General features: G+C 36.0%; 1 protein-coding gene, 2 non-coding genes and 1 pseudogene across 3 annotated transcripts; 3 read left to right on the top strand and 1 right to left on the bottom strand.

Moving 5' to 3' along the window:
* Nucleotides 1-4496: 4496 nt before the first annotated feature.
* On the top strand, nucleotides 4497-4694 carry LOC113335366. The gene has a single exon (XR_003353297.1). It is a non-coding gene; the product is annotated as a U2 spliceosomal RNA (small nuclear RNA).
* A 1332-nt stretch (nucleotides 4695-6026) lies between these two features.
* Nucleotides 6027-6188, top strand: LOC113335369. Its single transcript, XR_003353301.1, has one exon. It is a non-coding gene; the product is annotated as a U1 spliceosomal RNA (small nuclear RNA).
* Nucleotides 6189-6642: 454 nt separating this feature from the next.
* On the top strand, nucleotides 6643-7544 carry LOC113335359 (protease Do-like 5, chloroplastic). Its single transcript, XM_026581432.1, has one exon. The coding sequence runs from the start codon at nucleotides 6708-6710 to the stop codon at nucleotides 7542-7544; it is 837 nt and encodes a 278-aa protein (XP_026437217.1). The 5' UTR covers nucleotides 6643-6707.
* A 328-nt stretch (nucleotides 7545-7872) lies between these two features.
* Nucleotides 7873-15795, bottom strand: LOC113335355 (annotated as a pseudogene).
* Nucleotides 15796-19603: the final 3808 nt, after the last annotated feature.

The raw sequence follows: 19603 nt of genomic DNA, 5'->3' as shown, positions 1-19603 counted from the left end.
GAGGGCAAGAGAAAAACAATTGAAGCGAATTTAGACGTCAGACGAGCTAGGATGCGAGTAGAGGCTATGAATAAAATTTCATAAAAAATAGGTGCGCCCCAATAAAAAAGGAAATTCTGTTTATACACCATATTTTGGTTCTGCGGATTGAGTCGAATCAACTGTAATGGAATTTCTTATGCAACTAAAATAAAAGGGAGGGTGGGTAGAAAAACTTATTAGATACTAATTACTCCGGTATCTAATAAGTTCTACCTACTATTGGATTTGAACCAATGACTCCCGCCGTATGAAAGCAATACTCTAACCACTCGGTTAAGTAGGTCATTTATCATCACAAAGAGAAAGAAAGGGGCTTGTCATATCGATGAATTATAGATGCAATCTTATTTTTAAGCAATACCAATTCTTGGCAGGAAACAGATCAGAAGCTATCATGTTGGATCATAGAAGATTCATCTTGACAAGAAATTATTTCCATGATAAACTGTCTATCACAAGGGCTATAGCTCAGTTGGTAGAGCAACTCGTTTACACGCGCGCCAATGTTTTTCAGAGGAGTCCATCATGCAATCAACAAAATTGATCTTAATCAACAAAATTGATCTTATTGATAAATCGGTGTCTTACTCTATATATTCGAGGGAACAATAGCCTGACAAATATTTGGTTCGGTCCGCTTTGGGTGCCAATTTAGGCTCCAAAAAGAACCCATCATTGATTCGATAATTGATAAGGTGAATACACAGCTCATTCAATGCTAGGCATAATGAGTATAAGGACCTCAAAAAAATATCTTTTCGTACTATGAACTTTAAGGTGTATGAAGTTTCATATTTGACTATTTGAGCAGAGCGATAGAGACTCCATTTAACTTAGGTTAATCTAGGCCAGAGGCAGACCTACGTCAAGGTAACTCTTCTTTGAAACACTTTGGTATTGCTCCTGGATCATAATCTAAATAATGAATCAGAGCACGTGGAGCCATCTCGTTATCTTTCTGTTAAGAAAAAGTATGGTGGACTATCTGATATTTATATCAGTTGATGAAAGAGCCCAATGCAAAAAAAAATGCATGTTGGGTCTTTGGAACAGTTCGAATCATTTCGATAATAAAAAGTTGGATCTGTTTTACCGAGAAGGTATATGGTTCGAGTCCGTATAGCCCTAAAAATTTGTATAGTTATCATTTCCTCAATCTTGTTTGTTGGTTGTAGTCGGACGGTTGTTTGGCCCATCGAAATAGAATAATTATCACATGCTCCGAGCAGCCCCCGTGGGTGAGCATGAAGCGGAAAAAATTCATTTCAGTGGGCCCAATCGGTATTTTTTTGATCTCGGATAAAAAAACCCATCCTTTCTTCTTTGTGGATGAATTACACACAAATTTTTCATGTTTTCCTATCCAGGATCAAAAGGTTTGTGATATTCCATTTCTTTTTGTACAAAATATCTCTTTATAGATCTCAATATACCCCAACCCAATTTCTCACCATTCCAATTCTACCGATGCTGACTTTATGCAAGAAGGTTGAGGTCTCCTTTTTGCACTTGGACGAGTTAAGAAGCCCCCAACTCCTCGTTTTTTCGGGAGCAGAATCCAATTCGTTGTTTCAGAGAAAATGAATGTTGCCTAACTCTATTAGTTTTTGCATCCCAGTCTATTTCCATGAGTTGTTTGGGGGATTTGGTCTGTCGAAACAAACACACCAAGAAAAAAAAGATGAATTAACTGAAGGATTTAGAATGAAAAAGATAATCGTCCTCTGATGAGAAAAAAATCATAATAAAGATGAGAGAAAATCATCCTAAAAATGAGAGAGAATATTTTTAGCAGTAGGAGATTATTTGTGTTTAGACAAATTTTAATTTTGTTCTCGATTATTCTAATTTTTTTAAAAAAAACCCCACCCCCTCTATCTTTCTCGATTATTCTAATTTTGTTCTTTAGACAAATTTTATTTTGTGTTTATACTGTAGAGATGTCCAAGTACTAAAATGACTTAAATATCCCTTTTAATTTTACGCCCCGGGTTTGCGAAAACAATTCAGGATCATCTCGATAACGCTTCATTCCCCGTTTTTCTCTTTACTCCCCAGGGATTTGCCGATTCTAGATCGTGAGATGACTCGGTAGTGCTTTATTCCACGTTTTCCCGACAAGAAGCCGATGTACGGTTATGGGTAGATTCAACATCGTGCCGAAAGTCGTTAACGTTCTATTTCCACTTTGTTATACTTCCCACACAAAAAAACGTCTGAACAAAAAACTGATTTCAGTCATGAGAGTCTCATTTATGAGTTTATAACGCTTCCCTCATGGTCTTCTATTCTCTTTCCATCTTTATGCATCCAAAGTCAATAAATTATTTTGAGAATTTCTCATCCCGCATTATATGGAGGTTGAGTTAATCCCACAATAAATATTTTTACTGGTTACATATAGAAGGTTTATAGTCTTAACCTTCCTCAAGAGTTATTCGGGTGGCCTATACGAAACTTAGGCGTCGGAAAAAAGTGTATATCCTAATTAGTAGGTGGGATATCTTTGGGAAGTGAGAAACTTTTGCGCATCTAGTAGTCGGGGCATCACAATATGCTACCTCACACGTATTTCTAGTTGTTAGTTTCTTTTTAGGCCAAATGATATCTGGTTTGATCTTTACCAAATGATATCCCCATGATCCAGCAAGGTACTCTCCAGTAGGACTCATTATTAAAATTACAGCCTCACCTTTCCCACAATCATCTTTGCTCCTAACTTCCTAACTGAGACACCATGTTTTTAAAGACATGTCAAGCTTGAGTCATGAACGACTTAGCTAGGGTCACAAATAGATTTTGGTCACGAAAAACAATTTTGGATAGCCAAATACGTCTTAGGTCATAAAAAAATATTGAATCACGGGACAAACCGTATGCATACTCCTCGTGATATGCGAGAAAAGTTATACTCTTGGTTATGTTAAGACACACTACCTGCAAGTAGTGATCTTAATTAGGTTTTGCATATCTGTATGATTTAAAATATATATATATATATCAGTGATATGTACTACGCGATTTTCATCTATATGTGAATTACTAAAAGCTCTCATATAAAGCATATATATTAAATATTTGAATAATTTTGAGATAAAAACATATTTTACAAAATTTGTTTCATATTGGAAATAAAATATAAATTTAATCTTCATTAAATTTTAATTCTAAAATCGATTATTCGATAGGTTAGCCAAAGGCCTATTGGATTGAAGAACAAGGTATGTGAAAGCTATTAAATTTTTTGAGATTAGAAGCTCGGCTTATGTTTTACAGTTAGTTACTCATCCCAATTAAAGTTAATTTGGTTTCAGCCTTCAATTTTATTGAATGTGAGTATTCTATAAAGGAAGAATTCATTGATAATGGTTCCACAATAGAAGTTGAATATTTATGATTGTGAGACTTAGAAGGTTAAGGATTGTCTCTCCATTGCTTTAGTTTATTGTCTTAGTTTCCCAGCGAATACCAAGGAAAGGAATGTATGCAAAGGGAAAAGAAATCATGAATTTTGAGTATCCACAAAGGGATAATAAATCCAGAAATTGAACACCTAATTGATGATGAATTGTTTAAAGAAATTGTCTTTCTTAAACACATTACTGGACCGTTATAATACTCCTATTAACATGATAAAGGTATTATGTAAACCATTAAGTTATAGGTAGAATTGGTTACTCGGTATACTTTTTCCTAGCCAACACCACTACAACACGCTGTTGCATATCTATCGCCTTGAATGATTCAACCAATCAACATCATCCATTGTTGAAATACCAGCATTACCTTACCTCGGTATAAAGTCCAAAACTTCGCTTTAAAAATTGTATCACCTCCTTGCCATTGCAGACAAACCGAAGTATAATGCATCGACAAACACAGCCTTCGAATCATCAAACGGAAAGTCTAGTTCCATCACTGCATTCTGCATACTTCTTTTCCACAAAAGCAAACAACTGGATGATGAAAAATTATTGGTCAACTTCATGTTAACGAACATTAGCTTCGTCAACAACTGTACCTTTTTGAAAATCCCAACAAAATCTGCTAAACCAACAGCTTGAGCTAGGTAGTGAACGATCATCTTGAATATCGTGGTTAACCGGTTATCTTCACCCTTATCATTGCCAAGTCCCTTAGAAGTGGCGGAAATGTTGCGTTCGTCTTCACTACTATAGTACCGTCGTCAACCCCATAGTCGGGAAGGTAGGAAATTGATTCCATCTGAAAATGTCTTGCCTTTTCAGATATAAGTGACTCCAGATTGGGTGTTAGTTACTACTACATCAGAGTTTGGCACATTGTTATCGAAGTCTTTTCAGACACTCGTATCCTGCCCATGACTCGTATACCTAAGCCGGAGTAAGCTAATACTTTAGTCCCACCTAGACTAGTTAAAGCAGAAGAACGGAAACGAGACTGTATAAAGCAAGAAGCTAAAGAATTGAACAAGCATACCTTTCTCGGCCTTTTGGCTAAGATCAAGTGTAGTATCTGTTCTTATCAGTTTAATATCTGATATGTGAGCCATCGGCTCACACGATATTAAATTAATTTTTTTCAAGGGGGAGTTCCCATCACAGCAGCTTGCTGCTAGGGTTCTCACGCGTCGCCTTTGTGTTGCACTACTGCATAGGCCTGGCACACCCCAACCAAAACTAAGATAAAAATTATGTTCCCTAACCTGGACCCTTTGACCAGTTTCGCAAATCTCAGAGCAGTTAGCTCTTGAATTTGGTGTTCTTGCCACGGGTTTGGCCTTCAATGTGCACCTGTATCACTTTGGGAAATCCAATGTCCAAATTCACCATTGCTTCTAGAAACGGTGGTTCCAAATTCACCAACATATTAAAAAAAAACTATCCATTTTCCGTAAGGATCTTTAATGTTACTTTGTTCATCAAAGGGACTAAAAACTACACTCTAAACAAGTGGTAAAAGATGGCGGACTAATGTTTGCCACTCGACTGAAAAACTACAACTAAAACAAGTGGTAGAAGATGAAGGACTCATGTTTGCGGCTCGGTAGGCATATCACTGTTAAGAGTCCATGAGTGTCCATCACTAAATAAAAGCAATAACAAGATTATTAGTGCATCTTTGAAGCTCAGATTACTTGCTTTTGGTAGAGAAGTTATGTTACAAAGATCAGCAGCTATGGGATCAACACAGAGGCAGCCATTAGGAGAAGAAGAGCAAGCTGCAGTTTTATTGATGGCTCTATCATGTGAATCTGTCTATGCATAAACCCCCTCTAATAATCAAACCCATCCTAACTATAAAAAATACTTATCTTTTGTGTAAACCCCTTTTAAGTTTTAACCTCTTTTAGGGTTTTAGTTTTTTTTTTTAGATTAGGACTAAATAGCAGAAAGTTCGAAGGATTTTAGCTTTAGTTTAGCGTTGTTTTTCCCTAATTAGAAAAATCTTAGGGTTTTTCAATTTTGTTGGGGTTGGTTAAAAATTAACTTATCAATCAAGTTATAATAGTACCTCCCTTCTGATGATGTATAATGTTTGTTGCCTCTAACGGGAATTCATGGTGTCTTATCCACTGGAACTCAAGAGGCTCTAGTAAATCACTTCGTTGAATAAATGTTGTGCTGTGCAAGATGAAATCTATCGGGAAGGTTTTATAGTACATGGTTGCAGAGCTTGTGTAAATGAAGGGTGATTTTGATTGCAATTGATTGATGACGGTTGGAGGAGCTATGCTCCATGATCTCTGAGGTTTTAACCTTTCTTGTACCCGCTCCAAATTTATTAGCAAACAATGTAAACCATGTCATTCCAGGCTCAGTATCAAGCACCAAAGGCGCAGTGTTTTGCAAGAAGATTATAGGTCTACAATCTACATAGCCCAACCTCTCCCAACGCTTAGAGTTATTGCAGAATGAAGATAATAATAATCCCACATTGATTAGAACATAGAAAAGATGAGGAAAAGAAGCCAATAAGACAAGCTTGTAATGCTACTAGGAATCATACTTACCTGGACGGGGTCTATGACTGATCATGAAGGGTCATGGCCTAGGTTAGTGACTTCCATTGCACTTTGGAAGGGCGCTCGCCTAAGATCTCCCCATTGAGGGAGAGTCTATGTCATAATTTGTTCCTGAGGGGGAACGCGTCCGCGCGGCCCCTGCCAATCTTCCAAGTCAAAGTTTTATCTACGGTTGTATTATTTAGCGTTTGCTCTTACCATAGTGCAGTTTGCTTGATCTGCAACACTTGATGATCTCGTCAGAATGTGTTGGACAATAAGTTTCTCTCGAAGATATGGAATTGCATTATCTTAATCATCAATTTTCTTCGCAAGAAAAAAAAAAAAAAAAATCTTCCAACTGTAGTTCCCCAATTTTATTTTATTTTTGATAATTTTCCGTTATGGCCTTTAAACAAGCCCTTCTGTTAAAACATGGCTGCCCAAAATCAAATTGAAGGCTACTATTCTAATAAGGTGAATTCGTTTGGATAGCAGGTGATCATCAGCCCTTGTGTTGTTAAAGGCACTTAAGATAGGAGGGGCACTCAATTGCACTTTAAATATGGCCACACAAATTGACTCATGCATGTGGCTTGAAGATAAGATATGAAAAGGCCACATCCAAGAAATTTTACAGTCAATAAGACTAGTGGAGGTGGTGTTTACTCTAAACAGACCGATGGTGGTGGTGTTGGGTTCCATTCATCATCACTTGATCTCTAAATCCGCAATAATAATCTCAGCAAACATTTCTTCCTCTTCTTCTGTGAACAAGTCACAGAGATTGTTCCTCACAAGGCGGAATTCTTCAATATTAGCTACTTCCTCAATTGTATCTTCTTTTCTATATTTGGCGTCTTTTAAGTTGGAAAATGCTCGAGTAGAAGAAGAAGCACCTCAGCGCCAAGAAGAACGGGCCGTTCAGGTATTCGAAGAGGCTTCTCCTTCGGTGGTTTTTATTAAGGACCTTGAATTAGCTAAGACCTCGTCAGGCAGAAGCACAAATACTGAAGAAGTTCTTACGAAAAAAGAAGATGAAACTGCGAAAGTCGAAGGGACTGGTTCTGGTTTCATATGGGATAAAAGTGGACACATAGTGACCAATTATCATGTCATAGCTAAGTTGGCAACTGATACGACTGGACTTCAGCGTTGCAAGGTATTTCTTGAAGATGCACACGGGGAAAAGTTCTCCAAGGAAGGCAAACTTGTTGGTTTTGATACCACGTATGATTTGGCGGTTTTAAATATCGATGTCGCCGAAGGAAATTTCGATCTCAAACCTGCTCTTCTTGGTACCTCTGGTGATTTATGTCGTATCACCAGAGGTACCAAAGTTCAGTATCCTTTTCTCATCTGTTTTAAGATATTCCCAACATATCACAAGATTCCCGTTCTTGGAAATCCGCACTTTTCCAAATCAAAAAAACAGATGGAATTCTGGGATTTATCCTTGGGGCAAATACTTTTATGCATACCTCCTCTGGCTGATCCATACCATACTCTATTCTCGTAAGATGATACACACTAGCTAAGAGTCCGCCCGGTGCTACATCATAGGCACACTGAGAGCGTAGATAATTGTAACCATATACATATGAAATGACAGCAATGGAATGCCAATCCTCGGGCTTTATTTGTAAAGTTTCGACTCATTGGTAATCGAAGCCTAAAGATCTATGAACTAACCCATGCTTGACTAGCCAAGCAGACAAACGACCCTGCATTTTTTTAATCTCTCCCGGATTTTCATTTGTATAAGTAGTTCACGTTTACGACGAAATTTTTGAAAATTGAAGTGAAGGTCATTTGCTATTCTTCTGCAAAAAATAAAAGCAGTCTACCTAATTCACTAATTCATGGGAAGATATACTGAACTTTGGTATTTTAAAAATGTTTCATAAGGTATCTCTGAAGTAGATCGCGATTGATAGAGTAATCCTTGATCATAATTTCCAGTATGCGTGCTACGTCCAACATAAAACTTGTGAGTGGTAGTAAAACATCGAATATTCTGTTGAGACCCAAATCTATCTTCGTAGATTTCTCGAGATACCTTCTTACGAAGTTTTGTTATAGCATCGATAACTGCCTCCGGTTTAGGAGGGCAACCTGGCAAATAAACATCCACGGGAATTAGCTTATCAACTCCTCGAACAGTACTATAAGAATCAGTACTGAACATCCCTCCTGTAATAGTGCAGGCTCCCATAGCAATTACATATTTTGGTTCAGGCATTTGCTCATATAATCTTACTAAAGAGGGAGCCATTTTCATTGTTATTGTGCCGGATGTTAAAATTAAGTCCGCTTTCCTAGGACTCGATCTTGGTACCAAGCCATAACGATCAAAGTCGAAGCGCGAGCCTATTAATGAAGCAAATTCAATAAAGCAACAACTGGTACCATACAAAAGCGGCCATAAACTGGAGAGTCTTGACCAATTTGAAAGATCATTTGATGTAGTTGAAATAACTGAATTTTGGGTTGTTTGATAAGTACCGGAAACTCAATGGAATTCATAACAGTCTCAATGTCATTTTTTTCTTCTTTTTTCTTTTTATTGTCTGAATATTCAGGAGCTAAGACCATTCCAACGCTCCTTTTCGCCATGCATAAAATAAACCAACAATTAGGATAAGCACGAAAATTAAAGCTGCTATAAAAACGGATACACCCAATACATCGAAACTCATCGCCCATGGGTAAAGAAAAACCGTTTCAACATCAAAAACAACAAAAACCAAATCAAACATATAATAACGAATTCGGAATTGTAACCAAGCGTCGCCCATTGGTTCTATGCCTGATTCATAACTAGAAAGTTTCTCCGGTCCTTCGCGAGTCGGGGCTAAAACCCCGGAAATGAAAAAAGCCAAAATAGGAATAAGACTTGATATTATTAGAAATGCCCAGAAAATGTCATATTCGTAAAGAAGAAACATAGATGCACTCCTATGAATGTGGAAAAAATATATACCGTATTCCTCGATTCGATCTGGAATTTGAATTAAGCTATAACTGTTTAGTCGAAATACCAATGAATTTTGATTGAACTCACCAGTTTTTTTGCTGTGGGTCATTCTTGTTTCAAGGTTCATCGAGTTGAGTCCTATTTTCACTTATTTCAATTCCATTTCGATATGCTAGAGACATATTATGCTCTTATTACAAACTTATCGTTTTTATCTTGTCTCAGATTTTCTCTAAAAAAAAGAGAAAAAAGAATTACATATTTTTTTAGTTATAATTTATAGAAAATTTTTATTAAGATTAAATTAAGATACTATTAAGAATATTAAGAATTCTATATGGATGTTATATATTTTATGAATATTCATATAATAAAACCGAAAGGTATTTGTTTATTTTTTTCATTAAGATCCAATCCAGTTAGAGGATTGTTGTTTCTATTGATTAGATACGGAAACTGAATGCATCGCCCTATTCTATTTTTTTCCTTGTTCTAGACTTAATGGATTTTATTCAATGCCTTGAATTGAGAGAAACCCTTACATATAACAATCCTAGGGTTCTATCCCCAATTTACCATTTTTTAGTCTGTACTACCTCGACCTGCAACTTGTCTCCCCAAAAAAGATTCGGGTTATGAAATTAAAGCTCGAAGTCTTAAAAGAAGAATCTAGAATATCGGTCTTTAGTACTTGACTTGAAATGGGTCCGAAAAGGCGAGAATACTTATTAATGTAATAAAAATTAGTTTTAAAGTAAGACCAACCACTGGGTTAGCCTTTATGCAAAAAAAGATTTATTTTGAACGAGAACCCTACACAACGAAGTATATCACAACGGGAAAGTAAGCCGAATCCTAAATAATTTACAGAATAAACTTCTTCTAATCGAATCGCGCTTTATCAAATCTAATGATATTTATTGTAGAAATTCTCGGGATCGAGCCATCTGCTTCTTTATCCGAGAAAAGATATTCTTTTTTGCATGGTCCAATCATTGATCCCGAGAATTTCTACAATAAATTAGGTAGGTTACTGGTATAGTTCCCTATCCACGATTCTGCTATTGTAATGGAATAATTTTACTAGAATGGAATACATGAAGAGTCTCTGGGATGGGTATAAATATAAAAGGTGAGTCAGATTTTGAATGCTTTGTTTGTGTATGTACAAACAAAGTAAAAAAATTATGATTTGATTAATATCGGTGAATCAGTCTTTAGTCATTCATTGAATGATAAATCACTACAAGTGACGGAGATACGCGATAAATAACGGAAAATCCAATATTTTAAAAGTGTATCTAGAATGATTGGGAAAGTGGAAACAAGACCAGATATAATTTGATCATTATGATAAAATCCAAAATCCTTGGAGATAGAGCCAATCATTAGTTCCCAACCATGAGGCGAATGGAATCCGATACATAAATCAGTTAATAAAAGAATAGAAAAAGCTTTTATTGTGTCACTTAAGTTATAGAGGAATTCTTTCACCCAAGAATTAAGAACGAGAAGTTCTTCATTACCTAGAATAGAATAACCACTTAGAATAGCGAAACAGATTATATTTGTCGAGAAGTGCAAAATGCTATGAATATGACCTTCATTGTGCATCTTGACCAATTGTATCGTTTCTTTGTGGATTTCTATACGGAGCTTTTGTATATGTGTCTCCGGGTACTCCTTTATAATTTCGTCCAAAAATAAAAGTTGTTCTAATTATATGAATTTTTCTAGAAGATTCTTTTCTTTAATATCATTCAAAAACATTTCAGGTTGCCTAGTATTCCACCAATTTGTAACCCAGGATTCCAGATTTTTATTAAATGAGAGAGAAACCCACCAGGGTAAAAATAAAATAGATGCAAGATATGTGAGGGTAGTGAATGTTTTCTTTTGTGGCATTTTAAATATGTAAATTACTAAGGAAACCACCTCTTTCGTCGACTCTATCCGATCAAAAATTTCTATGAAGCATGAGTTCTATAAAATGAAGATTCCTTAGTTATGTTCCTTCCCCCCATGCTTACAAAACATTAGTTCTTCGCAGTTCATTTCAAAATACTTCAATTGGTACGCGCAAGAAATAGGCCAATTCCGCCGCTTTTTGTTCAATTTCTCGTGGAGTCAGATTCTCATCAGTACGAGTCAAGGGAATGGCTCCCTGACCTCTGATTTCCATATAAAGGACACGACGAGGAAAAAGACCCTCTTTAATTTCGATTCTAATCGATTGGACATCTTTCATAAGGAATCGAAGGAAGATACGACGATTTATTCTAGGAAATCCACAACGAAAAATACACACTATTCCTTCTTTTCGATCAAATCGGTCATAACCACTACCTACATTCCACGAAATTGTGCACCATGAATAGGAGCTAATGAACAGACCCGCGATCCCATAGAAAGACATAACGATGCCTTGTGGAAAAAAGTGGATTTCCTGAGACGGGAATAAGGATATCAGATTCCTACCAAGATAACTAGAAGTTACAACCAATAAGAACCCTAGTGAACCTAAAAGAAGGATACATGCCCAGCAGAAATTACTTGTTTTTCGAGACCCCGTTATAAGTTCTATCCATATACGTTCTGAGCGCCAGTTCATACTAGATCCAGTTGCATTTTATTGGAATTGAGAGAATAACCCAAATGAATTTTACTTTACTTTTTTGTTCCCGAAGTAACTCTCATCAACTAGCACTATTATGATGTGAACCATTAGAAATAATTCATCAAATTGGTTAAATATAAAAGCGTCTGCTTCATAGGAATCTAGACAATCTTATTTTTTTGAACATGAAGAAATAAAGAAGCCATTGAAATTTCCAGGAAAACTAGGCCCACTAAAGGCACAAAAATAGAGGGTAAATCAAAAGTTGTCATAGAATGGATACCTCGATTTAAAATTTGTACCTGTTATAAAGATATCTTATGATAAATATATCTATTTATTATAAGTATAGAACAATAAGTGCAAGGAATGTAGAACTAAATATGAGTTCTCACGGGAAATATTTAAATATGCACGATTTCTATTCTATTATTTTATAGATTTGAATTTTTCTATATCTATAATATGTAAGAGGATAAGATGAAATTCTTTTTCTTCATAAAATTTTGCTAAAACAAAAGAAGAATGTATTATTTTATCCTGTTGATCGAAACTTCCTGATTACTAATCAGTAATATAACACCAATTATAGGTATAAAATACATATCTGGAGGAAAAAAGAAAAAGTAAGTATCCGAAACTTCTGATTCTTTTTACAATACAAATAGATCTTATGCCCGTAATGAAAACGAACTCTTCTTTTTTTCTTTACCAATAACTAAAAAACTTCTTTGCCGCAAATAAAATAACTGAATTGAATGCTCTACTTGATTGAATTTTGATTTAAGGGAAAGAAACTGTGAAGCTGAAATAACTCACCCAGAACACTTTTTAAAGGATTACGTGGTACGATTGAGTCCAATAAGCCCTTGTGGAATAAATACCCAGTCGCCTGGGAACCATCAGGTACTGTCTTATTCAATGTTTGTTCAATTACTCTTTTACCCGCAAATACAATGTAGGCATTAGGCTCGGCAATAATGATATCTCCCAACATACCAAAACTTGCAATCACCCCACCGGTTGTAGGAGATGTAAGGATTGATACATAGAATAAATTTTTATTTGATTGATAATTATATGAAGCGGAAGATATTTTATCCATTTGCATCAAGCTCAAACTTCCTTCTTGCATGCGCGCTCCTCCCGAAGCACAAAATGTAATAAGAGGTAGAGCTTTACGAGTCGCATGCTCGATCAAACGGGTAATTTTCTCGCCTACTACGGATCCCATACTTCCCCCCATGAACTGAAAATCCATAACCCCAATAGCTATGGGAATACCATTTAGTTGACCTATGCCTGTTTGAATAGCCTCGGTTAACCCTATTTTTCTTTGATAAGAATCGATACGATCTTTATAAGGTTCCTCTTCTGAATGAAATTCAATGGGGTCCATAGAAACCATGTATTCATTCATAGGATCCCAAGTGCCCGTATCAACCGAAAGCTCGATTCTATCTGAACTGCTCATTTTCAAATGATATCCGCATTGTTCACAAACATTGAGTTTTGACTTAAAAAATTTCTTATAATTTAACCCATAACAACTCTCGCATTGAACCCACAAATGTTTGTATTTTTTTATTTATATCGAGATCATTATATCTTCTTCTCATATTAAAATCACTTCTATTTGTGCTAATTCGTATACTGGAACTCTCGTTGTCACTACTAGTTACACTTTCATTACAAATGTAACTATACATGTAACTGTCGCTGTAATTGTAACTATCGCCTGAAATGTAATTATCAATACTGATTTCAGAACGAAGATAACTATCAATGCAATTAAAAATGTGATTATTCCAACTATATTTAGTATCATACATATAACGATCGTAGTAGTGATTGTCGCTTTGAGAACCATTATTCAGATAACTATAAAAGGAACTTTCTAGTTCATTCATAAAAGAGCGATCGTTGTCAATCTCGAAAATAAAATTTTCAATATTAAAATATATCGAATAACTGTTACCATTACGATCCCTAACTAAAAAGATGTCATCAGAGATCAAACTCCGAATGTCCCTGACATCGAAAAAAGTTTCCATATTATTAGCACTGGAATTATCACTATCGTCCCCACTATCAATATTTTTATCCCTATCATATATAACGGGATCTTCACTTCCACTGGTATTTTCAATAGGATCAAGACTATCCATTGATTTACTTATCCCAGACCTATGTTTTAATTCCTCGTTAAACAACATCGAATGGAACCACCTTTTTTCCATAGAGCTTGTCTGCCCCCCTATTTGAATGTAAATACAATAGATGAATAGTCATTCGATGAATAATAATTTGAATATATCCTCTCGGAATAAGCATATAGATCCAATAGAATAATTAACTAATCACGAATGAGTCTTGAAAAAAAGGATTCTTTTTTTGTGGGAATCTGGATATCACTTCACTATCAATCTATATGATGGAACCCTTTCTTCAATTAGAATAGAAAGCGAGGGTTATCCCGTGCCGTGTACAAATTCTAATCGAAAAGATTTGTTCTCTCCTAGGAAGAATTCTTTTTTGGAGAATAATAAGTTTTTATTGCAATGCGGAAGGAAAAGGGCAATATACGGCACGGGGATAAAGCGTTGTGACCATTGGCTCGATTCGACCATAGTCCGGATTAAGGGGTATAGAAAATATTCTACTAATCCCATCTTAAGGATCCATAGGATTAATTATGGATCCAACAACAGAAGTATTTGAATTGTTGAGTCTTAGATCTTGTATTTAATATTTTGTATACCGAAATCCAGTATGTATATATGCCTGGAAAATGAAATAGGAACCTTATTCGTTATTCGGCTCAATCCTTTTTTAGTAAAAGATTGGGCCGAGTTTAATTTCAATTCAATTAAAGGAACGAATGGTAATTACTGGATTACAAAGTATTCATTGCTTCAAATTCGAATTTGATTTCCTTCCATACTTCACAAGCAGCTGCTAGCTCAGGGCTCCATTTGCAAGCTTCACGGATAATGTTATTACCTTGACGAGCAAGATCACGTCCCTCATTACGCGCTTGTACACACGGTTCTAGGGCTACTCGATTTTCTTCAGCACCCGGTGCATTACCCCAAGGGTGTCCTAAAGTTCTCCACCGAACTGTGGTACAGATTCATCTCCAAAGATCTCAGTCAGAGCAGGCATATGCCAAACGTGAATACCACCTGAAGCCACAGGCAGAACACCCGGTAGAGATACCCAATCTTGGGTGAAATAAATACCACGACTTCGGTATTTTTCAATATAATCATCACGTAGTAAATCAACAAAGCCCAAGGTTATTTCTCTTTCCCCTTCCAGTTTATCTACTATGGTACCAAAGTGAATATGATCTCCATCAGACATAGGAACTCCCAATTCTCTGGCAAATACAGCCCTTTTTATCATTTCTTCGCATGTACCTGCAGTAGCATTCAAGTAATGTCCTTTGATTTCACCTGTTTCGGCCTGTGATTTATAAATTGCTTCGGCACAAAATAAGAAACGGTCTCTCCAACGCATAAAGGGTTGTGAGTTCACGTTTCCATCATCCTTGGTAAAATCAAGTCCACCACGTAGACATTCATAAACCTCCCTACCGTAGTTCTTAGCAGATAACCCCAATTTTGGTTTAATAGTACATCCCAATAGGGGACGACCATACTTATTCAATTTATCTCTTTCAACTTGGATACCGTGAGGTGGTCCTTGGAAAGTTTTAACATAAGCAACAGGAATTCGCAGATCCTCCATACGTAGAGCACGAAGCGCTTTGAACCCAAATACATTACCCACGATGGAAGTAAACATGTTAGTAACAGAACCTTCTTCAAAAAGGTCTAAAGGATAAGCTACAGAACAAATATATTGATTGTCTTCTCCAGCAACGGGCTCGATGTCGTAATATCTTCCTTTGTAACGATCAAGGCTGGTAAGTCCATCGGTCCACAAAGTTGTCCATGTACCAGTAGAAGATTCAGAAGTTACCGCGGCCCCTGCTTCCTCAGGTGGAACTCCAGGTTGAGGAGTAACTCGGAATGCTGCCAAGATATCAGTATCCTTGGTTTCATAGTCAGGAGTATAATAAGTCAATTTGTAATCTTTAACACCAGCTTTGAATCCAACACCTTCTTTAGTCTCTGTTTGTGGTGATATAAGTCCCTCCCTACAACACATGAATTAAGAATTCTCACAACGACAAGGTCTACTCGACATGAATTAGCTGTTAATGAAACCTTTAACAGGAACCTTTGGCAGGAAACAGATCAGAAGCTATCATGTTGGATCATAGAAGATTCATCTTGACAAGAAATTATTTCCATGATAAACTATCTATCACAAGGGTTATAGCTCAGTTGGTAAAGCAACTCGTTTACACGCGCGCCAATGTTTTTCAGAGGAGTCCATCATGCAATCAACAAAATTGATCTTAATCAACAAAATTGATCTTATTGATAAATCGGTGTCTTACTCTATATATTCGAGGGAACAATAGCCTGACAAATATTTGGTTCGGTCCGCTTTGGGTGCCAATTTAGGCTCCAAAAAGAACCCATCATTGATTCGATAATTGATAAGGTGAATACACAACCCATTCAATGCTAGGCATAATGAGTATAAGGACCTCAAAAAAATATCTTTTCGTAATATGAACTTTAAGGTGTATGAAGTTTCATATTTGACTCTATGAGCAGTGCGATAGAGACTCCATTTAACTTAGGTTAATCTAGGACAGAGGCAGACCTACGTCAAGGTAACTCTTCTTTGAAACACTTTGGTATTGCTCCTGGATCATAATCTAAATAATGAATCAGAGCACGTGGAGCCATCTCGTTATCTTTCTGTTAAGAAAAAGTATGGCGGACTGTCTGATATTTATATCAGTTGATGAAAGAGCCCAATGCAAAAAAAAAATGCATGTTGGGTCTTTGGAACAGTTCGAATCATTTCGATAATAAAAAGTTGGATCTGTTTTACCGAGAAGGTCTACGGTTCGAGTCTGTATATCCCTAAAAATTTGTATAGTTTTCATTTCCTCAATCTTGTTTGTTGGTTGTAGTCGGACGGTCGTTTGGCCCATCGAAATAGAATAATTATCACATGCTCCGAGCAGCCCCCGTGGGTGAGCATGAAGCGGAAAAAATTAATTTCAGTGGGCCCAATCGGTAAATTTTTGATCTCGGATAAAAAAACCCGTCCTTTCTTCTTTGTGGATGAATTACACACAAATTTTTCCTGTTTTCCTATCCAGGATCAAAAGGTTTGTGATATTCCTTTTCTTTTTGTACAAAATATCTCTTTATAGATCTCAATATACCCCAACCCAATTTCTCACCATTCCAATTCTACCGATGCTGACTTTATGCAAGAAGGTTGAGGTCTCCTTTTTGCACTTGGACGAGTTAAGAAGCCCCCAACTCCTCGTTTTTTCGGGAGCATAACTCAATTCGTTGTTTCAGAGATAATGAATGTTTCCTAACTCTATTAGTGTTTGCATCCCAGTCTATTTCCATGAGTTGTTTGGGGGATTTGATCTGTCGAAACAAACACACCAAGAAAAAAAAGATGAATTAACTGAAGGATTTAGAATGAAAAAGATAATCGTCCTCTGATGAGAAAAAAATCATAATAAAGATGAGAGAAAATCATCCTAAAAATGAGAGAGAATATTTTTAGTAGTAGGAGATTATTTGTGTTTAGACAAATTTTAATTTTGTTCTCGATTATTCTAATTTTTTTAAAAAAACCCCACCCCCTCTATCAGTCACTATCTTTCTCGATTATTCTAATTTTGTTCTTTAGACAAATTTTATTTGTGTTTATACTATAAAGATGTCCAAGTACTAAAATGACTTAAATATCCCTTTTAATTTCACGCCCCGGGTTTGCGAAAACAATTCAGGATCATCTCGATAACGCTTCATTCCCCGTTTTTCTCTTTACGCCCCAGGGATTTGCCGATTCTAGATCGTGAGATGACTCGGTAGTGCTTTATTCCACGTTTTCCCGACAAGAAGCCGATGTACGGTTATGGGTAGATTCAACATTGTGTCGAAAGTCGTTAACGTTCTATTTCCACTTTGTTATACTTCCCACAAAAAAAAACGTCTGGACAAAAACTGATTTCAGTCATGAGAGTCTCATTTATGAGTTTATAACGCTTCCCTCATGGTCTTCTATTCTCTTTCCATCTTTATGCATCCAAAGTCGATAAATTCTTTTGAGAATTTCTCATCCCGCATTATATGGAGGTTGAGTCGATCCCACAATAAATATTTTTACTGGTTACATATAGAAGGTTTATAGTCTTAACATTCCTCAAGAGTTATTCGGGTGGCCTATACGAAACTTTAGGCGTCAGAAAAAAGTGTACATCCTAATTAGTAGGTGGGATATATGTTTGGCAAGTGAGAAACTTTTGCGCATCTAGTAGTCGGGGCATCACAATATGCTACCTCACACGTATTTCTAGTTGTTAATTTCTTTTTAGGCCAAATGATATCTCCATGATCCAGCAAGGTACTCTCCAGTAGGACTCATTATTAAAATTACGGCCTCACCTTTCCCACAATCATCTTTGCTCCTAACTTCCTAACTGAGACACCATGTTTTAAAAGACATGTCAAGCTTGAGTCATGAACGACTTAGCTAGGGTCACAGATAGATTTTGGTCACGAAAAACAATTTTGGATAGCCAAATACGTCTTAGGTCATAAAAAAATATTGAATCACGGGACAAACCGTATGCATACTCCTCGTGATATGCGAGAAAAGTTATACTCTTGGTTATGTTAAGACACACTACCTGCAAGTAGTGATCTTAATTAGGTTTTGCATATCTGTATGATTTAAAATATATATATATATATATATATCAGTGATATGTACTACGCGATTTTCATCTATATGTGGATTACTAAAAGCTCTCATATAAAGCATATATATTGAATATTTGAATAATTTTTAGATAAAAACATATTTTACAAAATTTGTTTCATATTGGAAATAAAATATAAATTTAATCTTCATTAAATTTTAATTCTAAAATCGATTATTCGATAGGTTAGCCAAAGACCTATTGGATTGAAGAACAAGGTATGTGAAAGCTATTAAATTTTTTGAGATTAGAAGCTCGGCTTATGTTTTACAGTTAGTTACTCATCCCAATTAAAGTTAATTTGGTTTCAGCCTTCAATTTTATTGAATGTGAGTATTCTATAAAGGAAGAATTCATTGATAATGGTTCCACAATAGAAGTTGAATATTTATGACTGTGAGACTTAGAAGGTTAAGGATTGTCTCTCCATTGCTTTAGTTTATTGTCTTAGTTTCCCAGCGAATACCAAGGAAAGGAATGTATGCAAAGGGAAAAGAAATCATGAATTTTGAGTATCCACAAAGGGATAATAAATCCAGAAATTGAACACCTAATTGATGATGAATTGTTTAAAGAAATTGTCTTTTTTAAACACATTACTGGACCGTTATAATACTCCTATTAACATGATAAAGGTATTATGTAAACCATTAAGTTATAGGTAGAATTGGTTACTCGGTATACTTTTTCCTAGCCAACACCACTACAACACGCTGTTGCATATCTATCGCCTTGAATGATTCAACCAATCAACATCATCCATTGTTGAAATACCAGCATTACCTTACCTCGGTATAAAGTCCAAAACTTCGCTTTAAAAATTGTATCACCTCCTTGCCATTGCAGACAAACCGAAGTATAATGCATCGACAAACACAGCCTTCGAATCATCAAACGGAAAGTCTAGTTCCATCACTGCATTCTGCATACTTCTTTTCCACAAAAGCAAACAACTGGATGATGAAAAATTATTGGACAACTTCATGTTAACGAACATTAGCTTCGTCAACAACTGTACCTTTTTGAAAATCCCAACAAAATCTGCTAAACCAACAGCTTGAGCTAGGTAGTGAACGATCATCTTGAATATCGTGGTTAACCGGTTAT

This window comes from Papaver somniferum, unplaced genomic scaffold, assembly GCF_003573695.1.
Source record: "Papaver somniferum cultivar HN1 unplaced genomic scaffold, ASM357369v1 unplaced-scaffold_14, whole genome shotgun sequence".
NCBI classification, from domain to species: domain Eukaryota; kingdom Viridiplantae; phylum Streptophyta; class Magnoliopsida; order Ranunculales; family Papaveraceae; genus Papaver; species Papaver somniferum.
Note: the sequence above shows the minus strand (reverse complement) of the source record. Positions and strands in the feature narration are given on the sequence as shown.